At 33.6% G+C, this 15,047-nt stretch overlaps 2 protein-coding genes across 4 annotated transcripts; both read left to right on the top strand.

Moving 5' to 3' along the window:
• Positions 1–5,287: 5,287 nt before the first annotated feature.
• NET1A (Kinase interacting (KIP1-like) family protein) lies at positions 5,288–12,590 on the top strand. 3 transcript variants are annotated; one of them, XM_020382118.3, is made up of 5 exons: positions 5,288–5,440; positions 6,154–6,237; positions 6,317–6,566; positions 6,890–11,043; positions 11,172–12,590. In XM_020382118.3, the coding sequence occupies exons 3-5, from the start codon at positions 6,464–6,466 to the stop codon at positions 12,318–12,320; spliced, it is 5,406 nt and encodes a 1,801-aa protein (XP_020237707.1). In that variant the 5' UTR covers positions 5,288–5,440; positions 6,154–6,237; positions 6,317–6,463; the 3' UTR covers positions 12,321–12,590. The 3 variants fall into 3 exon arrangements, with proteins under 3 accessions (XP_020237707.1, XP_020237700.1, XP_082916257.1); XM_020382111.3 differs by having other exon boundaries at positions 5,311–5,455; XM_083060131.1 differs by having other exon boundaries at positions 5,319–5,642.
• A 136-nt stretch (positions 12,591–12,726) lies between these two features.
• On the top strand, positions 12,727–13,886 carry LOC109816945 (uncharacterized). The gene has a single exon (XM_020382126.3). The coding sequence runs from the start codon at positions 13,242–13,244 to the stop codon at positions 13,827–13,829; it is 588 nt and encodes a 195-aa protein (XP_020237715.1). The 5' UTR covers positions 12,727–13,241; the 3' UTR covers positions 13,830–13,886.
• Positions 13,887–15,047: the final 1,161 nt, after the last annotated feature.

The raw sequence follows: 15,047 nt of genomic DNA, 5'->3' as shown, positions 1-15,047 counted from the left end.
GATTGAAAATTTGAAATGAGGTGATGATTATGTTGAGTTGTAGTTTTGGTTGTGTTTTGAAGGAAATTTGATGAACCATGTTTTATAATGGTTGCATGTTGTGTATGAAGTTGTTTTCGAGTTGTTTGTGGTGCCTAGATGTTGTATTTTACATTGCATGTCAGATTTTTTTTCTAAGTTTCATGTGGATTTGAGTCAAAATAAGATTCTACCAAGTGTGAAAATCCTCATCGTGTGGGGCGTGACACAAATAAGGAGTTGTCTACTCTTATCATGTTAAGCGCATGATTGGTGGTGCTAAGCACTGAAGAGAGAGAGAAACCTCTGATTTGGTTATGTTGAGCATGTGTTAAATGACATCAGGTGTGAGGAGAGAGGAAAGCCTATAATTTGGTGATGTCAGACCCAAGTTGAGTGGTGTCTAGTGTGATCAAGATAGAAACTCTTTGCATGAATGATGTCAAATGTTAGGTGTGAGTTAGGTAGAGGCTCTTTTCCTGAAATGAGGTCAAACATGGTGTTTGGCCATGCCAAGCATGAGAGCAACAAAGACTCTCTACCTCATTCACGTCGGACATAGGTGGATTGGCATTAGGCATGATATGCTAAAATAAATTGACATTCTAATGATGTTTAGAGGTTGAAGTATGATGAATCGTGTGAATAAATATTGATGTATGGTGATATTTAAAGTTTCCTATAAATGAAAGTTGATTATGTTGTAAGATGTTGTCTAATTAAACTGTAAGTTGATAGCTGGTAAAATTGTAAAGTTTATGATGTCTATAGTTGATCAAGTTGTTAAGATGATAAACATGTGGTGAATATGCATGTCTTAGTTGAGATACATAAAAAATATAGGAGAGTAAAGTTTTAGAAATAAAAATATCTCATTACATGAATATAAGTTGTGGTGCTTTGAGAGTTTAGTTGAAAACCCATTAGTAAATAAGTTGACTTTTGAATGAGTAGTTTTTTTAAAAGTTATTTTCTCCAGGTTTTATGTGGAATTTGTATGGGTCAAGTCGAGTCATACGTATATAAAGTGACCAACTAAGTAAAATATGAAGTCGAGAGGTAAAATCGTGATATTTAAATAGTAGTCAATAGACTAATTCCATACGAGGCTTAGATATGCATGCTAAAACCGTGATAGGCTAACACCCAAGTTATCATAATATTAGACTTTCATAGTTTAACTGGTGAAACTTAAGAAATCAATTTAAGTTGTATACCTGACAAGCCTAACACTATTTACACTTGACCTGGTTATGATAGGTTAAACATTGTGGTTTAGTAGAGTTTAATTACTTAAACTACTCACCCTTTGTTGTAGGGGATCTCCATAATTGATATGCGTGATAATGCATTAATTGTGTTAAGATGTTTATGCTGATAACATTGTTGGTGTTGAAAGTTGTTGTGTTGTTTCAATGACAATGTTGTTGATAAGTTGAAAGTTATTAAGTTATGTGGTATTGAATGTTGATATGATATCCATGTTTTTTTGCTGTAAACTTATGTTGTTGAATAATTTGTTAACTCATTCACAAACTTATCCTTTTGTGGTTGAAATTGTTATGATCATACTTGGTATGAGAGCAAGACAAGATTAACAGGAGAGATTGATTAGCTATTGGAGGATCACGTTGGTGGTGGCCTTGTTTTGGTGTTGCTACTATGATGTAGTAAGGCTTTGTATATATGTAACACTATTGTTTCCAAACTGTTCTACCCGAACAATAACACTAAATTTCCTATTATAAGTAATAAAGTCTGAGAAATCAAATTAAGTTGTCTATATTTGACACCCTATGAGGCCTGATGCTGTATACTTGACCTGATTGAAATAAGTCAAACGTTATTATTTAGTAGAGTCTAATCACTTAATTTGTTCACTTCAACTGTAAGAGATCCCCATAAGTTGACATGCATGATAAAATATTTTTAAATATATTTATATGTGTTGTGTTGTTTATGATGTGAGACGATGTTGATATGTTGCTTTAAGTTGTAAGTTGATTATAAATGTTATATGATGTATTGCAATTGTGTTAAATGTTGTTGAGTTGTTTTATGTTACAAATTGTAAGAGTATTATTGTTGATTAGTTGGATGTGATGTTGTTATTCATCTCAAGTTGAAATTTGATGTTGTAATTATACGTTGTCTTTATTTCATAAGCTTACCCTTATATGTTTTTCATGTGACTTGAAACTGCGATAATCATACTTGTATAGGAGTAGAGTAAAGATAGGTGTTACTGGATTGTGCAAGTGAAGCCCACTAGGAGGATGGTGGCTTTTGTTTTATTTTGTGTCTAACATAGAAAAATAATAATAAAATGAATAATATTTCTCATAACAAAATGAGTGAATTTCTTTTTGTTTTCTCATAATTATTCTTTCACATATATTTTTGTTATTATCTCTGCTCTTAATTATATATAATAAATTATTATTATTTTCTTTAATTCTAATTATAAACAACAATATTATCCTCTTTTATAACAAATAACATAAACTAATATGAAGAAAAAATTCAGTAAAAAAAAATATATGAAGAAGATATTAGTGAGATTAAAATGAAAAATACATTATAATTGTATTAATAAATCACAATATTATGCACACAAAAAAATCAGTGTTATAATTATTTATAAAAAAAATTAAAATTATTATTTTTAAATTTTTAAAAACAATTAAGGAAGAAGGACCAGATCACCACACAGGCCACATTACTCATCCTCTCTAAACCCGTCTATATCAATTATCAATATACCTTTTTATTTACACATGTTTATTGCATATCTATTTTCTAACGTGCTTGTATTAAAAAATGAATATCAAGAGTATATCAATGAAAGTTAATATGAATAACAAAAATTAACATAAAGAACTGGTCAAATATTATGTTAAAATTATAGAAAGTAATACAAAATATGAAAAATATTGACGTGCGAAAAAAATACTATTTCCAACTTTTTTCCCCCTCTCTTTTAATATATTTTAAGTCCATATAAATAATTGTCTTATTTCAGATATTATATTTTTTTTGTCATTTTTATATGCTTATTTTTTTAAAAATATTCTTATAGTTTTTATTATTAACTCCAACTAGTTTAACATCCTTACATCCACATAATTAGAAAATTAAAAATTAAAAATTATTTTAAATTAATATGATTAGATTATATCATGTTTTTAAAATTTATAATTATGTAAATGCTTATAATCGTACTTTCAGTAAAAGATTTTCACACACAAATTACAATGTTTAAGTAAATTTATAGAAACATAACTTATATTTAAAAAAATATCAATGATCTAAAAAAAAATTACAATCACTAAAACAAGAGTTATATTTATAGAGGCATAACTTATATTTAAGTTCTTTTTAATAAATAGTCTAAATTACAATATACTTGACTTCTTTACTACCATATTTAAAATTGGTTTGATCGTAAAAATATATGATACACAAAATATTATCATTTAAAATGTCGGGTACTTGATCTTATTTAATTTCTAAAAGATAAAAAATTATAATAAATTCAAAGAAGAACCCTCCTGAATACTTAATTTGAACCTATCTTTAATTGATGTTGTCTTTGGGTAGAATGTGGTTTTCTAATTGCATTTATTATGATCTTAAGTTGTGCCAAATCTGAATAGTGCAATTGACGGCAAAGTTGGCTACCACTACCACCCCTGACCCGCCACCAAAAGTTCTTCCTAAAAGACAAACCAAACACCTTTTGCCTTATCATCTTCAATATTTGTAAACATTAATAACACACATTCACAACATATATCATTTTATCATCTTTGAAGATAAATATTAGGACTTGCATTTTGTTTATTGCCTGTTACTAAGTTTTGGAAACAATTCTCTGCATATTATATTATATATCTCCCAAACTTTGAAATTGAATATGTAATACACTATTTATATTATCTCAGTCATTTTCTTTGTGAAAGTGACATTACCTGTGTGCATGATGGAAAGTAGTAGATATGTAAAACAAGATAACTTTTTAATTAAATTACAAATATGATATTTGATTTGATATGCTCTCCTTTTTTCTCACAACACCACCCACTTGTCGGTTTCGCAAAAAGTATATGCACGAAGGTGGATATGCACGAACCAAGATAACAATTATTTGGTTGAAGATGCAAAAAACAGTAATCAAATTATAATTCTATACCTTGTACGTAGTACTTAACGGTACAGAAATTTAATATTTTTCTTTTTGTTTACCTTATAAACTCGTATCATTAGATTTAGAGGTTATAATTGCAATCCTTGTGTTTTTAATCTTTGTTATCTCCCAAGTGCGTTCGTTGATTGAAAATGAGTGATGTTTTTTTCTTCTTTAATTGGAAAATGAGTGATGCTTAGCTCAACAGAAGTAATAATCTTTTTAAGTATATAATGATGACGATAAAATGAAGAAATAACACTATATAATTTAAATGATTAGAAAAAATGTTAAAAAAAAAAAGTGATCAGAAAACGCAATATAAATTTGATTAAAAGCTTGAGAAACATTTATTTAATACCACAATAAAATAATTTATCATTACTTTTAATAAAGTAAATCATATTAAAACCATATAATAAAAGAATAATGTTATTTATGTATTATATTTTTATTGCATTATTTATTTTATTATATATTTCTTTTTTATTGTAGAAATATAAATAGCATTTTATCTTACGGTACCAAAAATATATATATATATATAAATAGGATTTAATAATTATAAAAAAGAATCATAATTTGTATTAATTTATTTTGTAACTAGAGATAAGATTAACCAAAAATCATAATTAGTATGATTTATACAGTAATTATTCTAAAATTAATAAATTTTTTATTGATAACAATTTATAATTGGAAGACACTATTTTTTTTAGTAGTTAAGAAGACATTTTGACTATTGAGTATAGTCATATATTTTTTTAATAAATTGAAATATTTAACACCAGAGGGGAATTTACGGGTAGAAAAAAGAATGGACAAGGAAGGGTAGGTTAGCCAAATTTTAGTTTCCTCATTAAACTCAAAATTTGAAAATAACGATGAAAGACAGCGAAAAACCTGAGGAATCCGTTTTCGTCCCGTGACAATCAACATTAATTTACGTTTAACAAAGACATAATTACAGCATTTAAGTGCGTAATCCCATTATTATTTCACATTGCCCACAGATTCTCTTATTTCAAAACAAGAGAAAATTATCAAAAGAACAAACCAAAGCAGTAACTTTTTTTCATCCTTTGATTTGGCTTCTTTCTCTCTCTCAAAACTTGTCCTTTTTACAGTTAATAGGGAGGAGTCATTGGAGTGTCAGAAGCAGCATGCCCGGAATATAATTCCACTAACCCATATCCTAGTGAGAGAAAAAGCGCGACTTTGTGCCTCAGAGAACAGGTGAGAGAAAATGGGGTAAGGTGTTCTGTTACCACACCTTCATACGAGGTTCCCATTGCCAGATTCCATTTTTTGGGGTCTGAATGATGTGAAATGGGTTAAAGTTCACTGATTTTTGAGCTTTTCTCATTGCCCATTTGCCTCGTTTGCTGTTTTCCTCTCACTTGAGTGTTGGGATAGTTCATCAAGTTCGTTTCACTTGGCAAGTTCTTGATCTTGTTCAAGTTTTGGTTTTTCTTGCTGAGGTTTTAGTTTTTGATCATAACATGACTCATGTGCAATGTCTTCCTTTTGATGTCACTGTTTACTGCTTTTCCGTGTTTGTAGCCTTTTTTTTTATTTTCTCTCACTCTTCTCTTTCTTTTTGTTTGCCACATCATGTTCTGAATGTCATGGCTTACTGGATTTTTTTTTTTTTTTTTTGCATTCGATTCTACCAACGTTTGTGGTAGATTAACTTGTACTGTTTGGTCTTTGGTGCGTGATTTTTGCTGTTCATCTTCGGCATCTCTTGGTTTCTCCCGTTTATTCTATAAAAAAAATGTAGAATAAGAATGAGATAGCTGTTTAATGTATGTTCTTGGATTCGGGGATCCATGTTCTGCCTTATTTAAGGAGTGGAGTGTTGCCTCTGATTTCACTGTTCACTTATTTTTTGAACACTCTCTGGTATTTGTTTATTTATTTATTTTTCTTTTATATTTTTTTGGCAGTTGCCCTGATTTTGAATTGTGCGGGCTGCTGGAGCAACAAATTCCATAAACAATAAGGTGCTTGAGGTGTACCCAATTGAGCAGGTAATACAAGTAAAATATTCTTGTGGTAAGAGTAGTGAGTCTTAGCTATTTTTTTTTATTAAATTAACTATGATGTCAGGTAAAATAAGAGGAGAAACAGACCTAAGGAGTCTGAAATTAGATCAAGATTGGTGGTGGAAATCTATAGGCTGATAGTCTGGCCTGGATCCCATATCAAGCTTTTGCCAAATCAAATCCAGCTATACTGCTGTTCGTTGCTGGAGTTATGGCAACCTTGTTACATTCTGAGTCCAGGCGCTTGTATTCTTGGTGGTGGGACAGCCATATTAGCCCCAAGAATTCAAAATGGCTTCAGGAAAATCTTACAGGTTTGCCTTTTTCCTCTATATCTTATAGGTCTATCATTGTGCTTGAAGAATCTGAATGCATTGCCTGGTAGATTTTTCTCATAAAAAGCCAGCCATGTAAACATGTAAATTGCCATTTAGTTTTAGAAAACATTTGCGGGAACCGGGAATTGTGAATTTTAGATCACACCATACATTTTATTTTGCCATGCACACTTGCTTGTGACTGATTTTCTTAAGCCAAATTTCATCAAAATACTGTGATTTACCCTTAACAAAATTCATAAAAGTCCATGATGCAGTAACCTTTAAGTGATGTTATTAAGTGTTTATACTTCATGCAGACATGGATGCCAAAGTAAAAGCAATGATCAAGCTTATCGAAGAGGATGCAGACTCGTTTGCAAGGAGGGCAGAGATGTATTATAAGAAGAGGCCAGAACTCATGAAATTGGTTGAGGAGTTCTATCGAGCATACCGTGCCTTAGCTGAGAGGTATGATCATGCAACAGTGGAGCTACGGCAGGCCCATAAAACCATGGCAGAAGCATTTCCCAACCAAGAACATTACCTGCTGACTGATGATTCACCATGTGGCTCTTCAGGCACCGGAGCTGAGCCACACACACCAGAAATTCCACATCCAATTCGTGCATTGTTGGAGTCAGTTGACCTACAGAAAGATGCATTTGGGTTTTCTTCAATCCAAAATACTTCAAAAAAGAATGGAGAGAGTTCAGAAGAATCAGCAAACAGTCTAAACCGAAAGGGTCTAAAGCAACTAAGCGAGATTTTTGGCTTGTCTCAATTATCAGCCCAGAACAATGGGGAGTCTGAGCATGCACAGAAAGCAGAAAGCGAAATTCAAACCTTAAGGAAAACTCTGGAAGATATACAGTCTGACAAGGATTCTGTCTTTCTTCAATATCAGAAGAGTTTGGAGAAGTTATCTGAAATGGAAAAAGAGCTTCATAAGGCACAAAAAGATGCTGGAGGCCTAGATGAGCGAGCAAGCAAGGCTGAAATTGAAATCAAAATATTGAAAGAAGCCCTAGCAGAGCTTAAATCTGATAGGGATGCTGGTCTAGTTCAGTACACGCAGTGTGTGGAAAGGATAGCTAATCTGGAGACTATGTTATCTTTGGCCCAGTTGGAAGCAAAGGGAAATGATGAAAGGGCTGCTAAAGTGGAAACTGAAGCTAAAAATCTCAAAAAAGAACTTGCCACATTGGAGGTTGAGAAGGATACTGCTCATCTTCAATATAAACAATGTCTTGAAAAGATATCTGTTCTGGAGGCTAAGATTGCCCAAGCTGAGGAGAATTCCAGGAAGCTAAATGAGCAAATTGAAAGAGCAGAGCTGGAAGTTAAATCATTGAGGAAAAATCTGGCTGAACTGAATGAAGAGAAAGAGACTGTAGCTGCCTTGTACAAGCAGTGCTTGCAGAAAATATCTACAATGGAGAGTGAACTTTTGCATGCCCAAGAAGTTTCTCAACGACTACATAGAGAAATTGAGTTTGGGGCTGAAAAACTAAAGACTGCTGAAAAACATTGTGATATGTTGGAGAGATCAAACCGATCTCTTCAGCTAGAGGCTGATGTTCTATTGCAGAAGATTTCTATGAAAGATCAAAAGCTTTTAGAGAAGCATACTGAGTTGGAGAGGCTGCAGACTATGATGCATGAGGAGCAATCTCGTTTTCTTCAAATTGAATCTACTTTGCATACTCTACAGATGTCATATTCTCAATCACAGGAGGAGCAAAGATCTCTTGCTTTGGAGCTAAAACACGGCCTTCAGCTATTGGAGGACTTAGAGCTTTCCAAACAAGGTTTTAAGGAAGAAATGCAACAGATTGTGGTTGAGAACAGGACTTTGCATGAACTTAATTTCTCTTCCATCGGGTCATTAAGAAATCAGCAAATGGAAATTACTGAGTTGAAGAAGATCAAAGAGAAACTTGAACGAGAGTTTGCCATAAAAGTCGAAGAAAGTAATGTCCTCCAACGAGAATCTCTTCTCATAAAGGATGAAATCCAGGGCTTGAATAATAGATATCAGGCTATACTGGAAGAACTAGGCTCTGTAGGTTTGAATCCCAAGTCTTTTGCAGAATTTGTGAATGATTTACAGAAGGAGAACATTGTGCTAAAGGAGGCATGCAAAATGGAGCAAGATGAGAACGAAGCTCTTCGTGAAAAGTCTAAGGGTATGGATAAACTTTTAACTGAAAATGCTTTTATGGAATCTTCCTTGTCAAATTTGAATGATGAGCTGGATGGATTAAGAGATACAGTGAAGAAATTTCAAGAATCCTGTGGTGTTCTGCAGGAAGAAAAATCCACTATTGTTGCTGAAAAATCAGCACTAATTTCACAGTTACAAATTATTACTGAAAGTATGCAGAATCAATTGGAAAAGAATACCTTGCTGGAGAAGTCCCTTTCTGATGCAAAACTTGAGCTTGAAAGTTTGAGGGCTAAATCAAGTAGTTTGGAAGAATTTTGTTATTTGCTGAACAATGAAAAGCAGAGTCTTCTGAATGAAAGAAACACCCTGGTATCTCAATTGGAGAGTGTTGAAGCAAAACTAGGTAACCTGGAAAAAAGGTTTACAAAATTAGAAGAAAAATATTCTGATATGGAGAAAGACAAAGAAAGTAGAGTAAGTCAAGTAGAAGAACTTCATGCTCTGCTTTTGGCACAAAAAGAAAAGCATGCTAATCATAAACGTTCAAGTGAAGCTCGGATGGCCAATTTGGAAAATCTTGTCATTCGGCTACAGGACGAACACCAGTTGGGGAAGATGGAATTTGAAGAACAACTCGATAAAGCTGTAAATGCTCAAGTTGAGATGTTCATTTTGCAAAAATGTGTTGAAGACCTGGAGCAAAAGAACATGGGTTTATTAGTTGAATGTCAAAAACATGTGGAGGCATCAAAATTTACTGATCAAGTTATCTCTGAGTTGGAGAGTGAGAACCTTATGCAACAGATGGAGCTTGAGTTCTTGTTAGATGAAATCAGAAAGTTTAAAATGGGGATTCATCAAGTACTCGGTTCTCTTCAGGTTGATTTAGATGGGAGACATGCCAAAGGGGTCAAGCAAGAGGAATTGCCTATTCCTCAAATTTTGAATACTATTGAGGGCATGAAGGGCTCTCTTGTGAAAGCCCAAGAGGAGAAGCTGCAGCTGCTTGTAGAGAATTCTGTCCTCCTGACTGTACTTTCACAACAAGAATCCGAAGGAGGAATACTGCTGTCAGAGAAAAGGATCTTGGAGCAAGAGTTTGCAAACACAAGAGAGCAGCATACAATGTTGCAGAGGGTTAAACTTGAACTTCTGGAGATGAACAGGCAACTCAGGTCTGAAGTGACCAAGGGAGAAGAAAAGGAGAATGAATTACAGTCCAAATTGGAAGCTCTTCATGTGGAGTTGATAGATTTGCAAAGAACTAATCTAGTGTTCCAGGAAGAAAATTGTAGTCTACTTGAGGAGAAAAATTCACTACTTGGGAGTGTTTTGCACCTCAAAAATGCGAAGTCTGCTGCTGAACAAGAGAACAGTGTAATCCTCCACGAGGCTGTGACTCTAAAAACCCTTACTATGGTTTATGAGAGCTTTCTTACTGAGAAGGTTTTGGAACAACAAGCACTTGCTGAACATCTCAGCAATCTTCACACTGTGAACAGTGGCCTCAAACAGGAGCTTGGTCTATTAAGGAAGAAATTTGACGTTAAAGAATCAGAGAATGTTTACTTGAAAGAGTCAGTTGAGCGAATGGACAAAGATTTGCAGGAAGCCAAAACTGAAACTGACCACTTAAATTGTCAAATTGAAAGCTCAGAGCATCTTCTTGAGAAGAAGAATGAAGAGCTGTTAGAAATGGAGGAAAGGCTAAAGGCTGCAGAAATGTTGAGTGCAGAGTTTTGCAGAAATATTGAGAAATTGAAGATGGAACAACAACAATTAGGACTGATCAATGAAAATCTTGAGAGGCAAATTATTGAACTATCAGAAGGATGCATTAATCACCAAAAAGAAATTGAACACCTTAACAAAGCAAACAGAAGTTTACTGTCTGAGATGAGTTCCTTACGTCATGAAGTTGAACAACAGCGGGTCAGGGAAGAAACATTGAGTTCAGAGCTGCTGGGTAAAACAAATGAATTTGAACTTTGGGAGGCTGAGGCTGCTACATTCTATTTTGATCTTCAGATTTCGTCCATTAACGAAGCGTTGCTGGAAAATAAGGTAAATGAGCTTACTGGAGTTTGCATGAGACTTGAAGATGAAAGTGATGCAAAAAGCTTGGAGATTAAACAGATGACAGAAAGAGTCGGCCTACTGGAAAGTGAACTTGGAGGACTGAAAGGGCAGTTATCTGCATATACACCAGTCATTAGTTCTTTGAAAGAGGATTTTGCTTCTCTCGAACACACTGCCCTACTTCGGATGAACAAAAAGACTGTTGTATGCAATCAAGAAGAAAAGGTAATATTCCATTTTGGCTTGTTACCCTGTACTTCTGTTTTACTCTTTTTTCTTATTAATTAATTCATCATGGACAGGAGATATGTATTCTACTAATCCTTGTTTACGATGAATGTTGGTTTGTCCAGGATGCAGTAATGGAAACTTGTCTTCAAGAAAATGGCTATCAAAGTTTAACAGACAACAAAAGTACTTTGATACCAGATGGGGTTTCAGATTTGCTGAGCATGAAGGCAAGGATTAGAGCCGTTGAAAAGTCAATGGTGGAAGAAATTGAACGACATGTGAAGGCAGAAAATCTAACCACTAAAGCTAATCCAGGAGCTCTGACAAAGGTGCCAAATGTGGTATTTTCACCATGCATAGAGAATGGCAACAGAAAAGAAGAGAATGTATTCAAGGATAATGTCAACTCATGCAGAACAAAATCTGAAAATGGGTCTTTGATGAAAGACATTCCACTTGATCACATTTCAGATACTCCAGCCTCCAAAAGTTGCAGGAGAGAGAACAGTGGGACTGATGATCAGATGCTTGAATTATGGGAAACTGCCGAGCAGGATTGCTGTGATAATTCAATGATCAATGAAGCAGTGAAGCAAAGTTCTGTTCCAACTGAGGATGTTATTTCGTACCATCAGTCAGATAATTCAGGCAAATTCCAAAATACCTCTTCAGAATTGGATGTGGAAAAGGAATTGGGTGTTGACAGGCTTCTGTTGTCGAAAAGTATAAAAGAGAGAACTCAAGATGGCAAGAGGAGAAAGATATTGGAGAGGCTTGCTTCTGATTCGCAGAAACTGACCGTTCTTAAGACAACTGTGCAAGAATTGAAAATGAAAATGGAGACAAAGAAGAGAAGCAAGAAAGGAGATGACACTGAATATGAAACAGTCAAAAGACAAATAGAAGAAGTTGAGGGAGCTGTTGTGAAATTGGTAGATACTAATGATCAACTGACAAAGGATCTTGATGAGAGCATGTCGTCTTTGAGCAGGGAGACTTCGATCGAGTTGGAAAAGAGTAGACACAACCAGAGGAAAAGAGTAACTGAGCAGGCACGAAAAGGTTCTGAACAGATAGGAAGATTGCAATTTGAGGTGCAGAACATCCAATATACTTTGCTGAAATTGGTAGATGAAAAGAGCAAAGGGAAGAGCAGATTCAGTGGGAAAACAGTGGTCTTGCTTAGGGACTTTATTCAGAGTGGCAAGAAAAGTAGTAAAAAGCGGAAGGGGTTCTGTGGATGCTCTAGGCCTTCAACTAAAGAGGACTAGGTGAGAAAATTTAGAATCATTTTGTTGTAAGTACTTTCTTGACTTGGTATGTGTCTAATCTAGCATATCAATTTTTAATTTTAGCTGGTAAAAATTCTGTTAGCCTTTACCTGGTCATAGTAATTTATGTCTGATCAGTATGTTTTAGCTTTGAAAGGACTTGTACTGAGCGACATTTTAGCTTAAGGAGTTGCGCTGTCATGTTTAACAATGTTCAAGATATGAAAGCACAGAGCAGAAAATAAAGTCTTTCACTTCTTCAACATTTAATTTCTGATGAGATGGAAACTTTGTTTCACTGTAAGGCAATCTAAAATAAAGAGTTCGCGGAATTATATTATGCCAACTCATCGGTAGTTTATTATTACTTTCACATTTCATTTCCATTACTTCATGACAGCTTTTGAACAAGCGTTATTTATAAGAGAATAACCCAACGTATACTGTTTTAATTTTAGAATTGTGCATAATGGCACCGATTTCAGTTTGATTTCAATAAACTGTTGTGACGTCAATTGTGTGAGCAGGCAATATTCCGTTGGTAAAAAAGAAAAAAGATGTAGGCGATATTCTATTGGTTAATAATAGAGCCTTTTTTAAGGGGCAGTGGAGCACTTCGTTTTTTTTTTCCTAAAGAAACAAATGATAGGCTTTTTAATAATAATAATATGAACACATGATTTACGTGATTTGTCAGTTTGTAGGAACTTCTAAAAAGTAATAGTTTTCCCTTCAATTGAATTGCAACACCTATTAAACATAATAAATCATGGCGGCTAGCAACTATATTGTAATTTAGCGCATAGTTTTCTTGGCCCTACTCCAAGCATAGCATTCCTCCACATAAATGATGTAAGTAGGCCAAAGCTCTACATAATTTATTATATATAATAACCAAGCCATTGATTCATCCATGCCAAGATGATGGAGGGAGCTTCTACTTGTTCCACAACAAGTGCCAGAGAAGAGGGTGTTGATTTGACCAAAATCTCTCTCCGACCCATTAGTCTTGATGATCTTGATGATCTCATGTTGTGGACCACTGATGAAAAGGTGGCCAGGTATTGCACTTGGGAACCTTACACTAGCAAAGAGGATGGCATTAACTTCATCCAAAATATTGCAAGCAAATCTCTATGGTTCAGGGCAATTTGTCTCAATGATCGTGCAATTGGGTGTATTGATTTGTGCTTATGTTCGGGCAAGGGTAGAAATAGGGGCAAATCAGCTGAAATTGGGTACGCTTTAGGGTGGAGATACTGGGGTAAAGGGATTGTAACACATGTAGTGAAACAAGTGGTTAAAGGTGCATTCAGGGAGTTTCCAGACTTGGAGAGGCTACAAGGTCTAGTTGATGTGGAAAATGTGGGTTCTCAGAGGGTGCTGGAGAAGGCTGGTTTTCAAAGGGAGGGAGTTCTCAGGAAGTACGTCATCATTAAAGGAAAGAGTAGAGATATGGTAATGTTCAGTGTTCTTTCCAACGATCCTCTACAACCATGTCAACTCTAGTGATGAATTGCATATTTTAATTTATGATACAAGCGTCCGTAGCATCCATAACCAACATATTATGATCATACTCTAATTTCCACAATTCGCCAACAAGTTTGTACCTTATTTTCATGACGATATGATGTCTTAAAAGTTGTAGTAATCATATTATCAAATTTTAATTAAGGATCAGTTCAGTCTTGTGTAATGATAAAATTAAATGTTTAATTTAGGATCAGTTCACACATCCGCCTTGAGCAAATATATATTCTCTCTGTCATGCTTTATCAGAACTAACACAGTATAGTTAATTTTAATTAATTCTTTTTTATTCAAAAATGCTCAAAATTAAATACTTCTAGTTATATTTAATTTTATATGTAATTTAAGGAATAACTTCTTTCTCTAATAAATGTGACTTACGATAAATAACCAATAAAAAAAAATTCATCCGCTTCGGAAACAGAGTAGACATGATTAATTAATTTACAATAAATTAGGATTGCTAAATAAGTTAAAATATTATACATCAGTAAATAGGTCTTTTTTTATAATTAAAACAACGGATTACACTCACTTGTTTCTTCAAAATAAAATACTCCTTTCGTTGTTTTCTTATGTCAAATTTTTAATAAAATTTTATTTTTATTTGCTTGTCACTTTCAAAGGCAATATTAACTGTTATATTAAAAATTATAGTTTTACATATTACTTGATTTCTAATTAATTACACATAACTAATACATTTATTATAAAACAAAAATAAGAGTATAATAGAAAAATTTATTACATCTTTTCTTTTGACTTGTGTTAAACGACTATTATAGGGAATTAGATGTAGGACATGGGAGTCTTGCACAAATCAATAAACAAGAATCTTATCTCCATTATCGCATGAGCAAATTAATGACCATGTCTAACACTTTTAATTGGCTTTATTATTAACTAAACTGTGTCAATTTCAAAAATCGAGCTTCCTGTTTCATAAATATAATATCATATCATGCAAATACACAAATTAAATCAAATAATCTCAATAGCAAGTATGTAATGATGTAATTAACACGCACCTCTAAACTGTTAAAAAATCCAACCACCCTAAAAGAGTTAAAAAAAGAAGACAAAATCACTGTATAAATACAGCGATATTATCTTAAACTATATTGATATTATAATACCTTCAAGTACTATATGCTGATGTCAATTACTCACGAAACAATTCATCGTTAAAATTGT

Source organism: Cajanus cajan, chromosome 7, assembly GCF_000230855.2.
Source record: "Cajanus cajan strain Asha chromosome 7, NIPB_CcT2T_4, whole genome shotgun sequence".
NCBI lineage: Eukaryota > Viridiplantae > Streptophyta > Magnoliopsida > Fabales > Fabaceae > Cajanus > Cajanus cajan.
The sequence above is the reverse complement of the archived record's forward strand: the minus strand, read 5'-3'. Positions and strand labels throughout refer to the sequence as shown.

Excerpts from the sequence above, each read along its gene's own strand:
- NET1A (XM_020382118.3), top strand. The coding sequence starts at position 6,464 with ATGGCAACCTTGTTACATTCTGAGTCCAGGCGCTTGTATTCTTGGTGG. Across the intron at positions 6,567-6,889 it reads GCTTCAGGAAAATCTTACAG|ACATGGATGCCAAAGTAAAA; the intron begins GTTTGCCTTTTT and ends TACTTCATGCAG. Across the intron at positions 11,044-11,171 it reads TATGCAATCAAGAAGAAAAG|GATGCAGTAATGGAAACTTG; the intron begins GTAATATTCCAT and ends TGGTTTGTCCAG.
- LOC109816945 (XM_020382126.3), top strand. The coding sequence starts at position 13,242 with ATGATGGAGGGAGCTTCTACTTGTTCCACAACAAGTGCCAGAGAAGAG.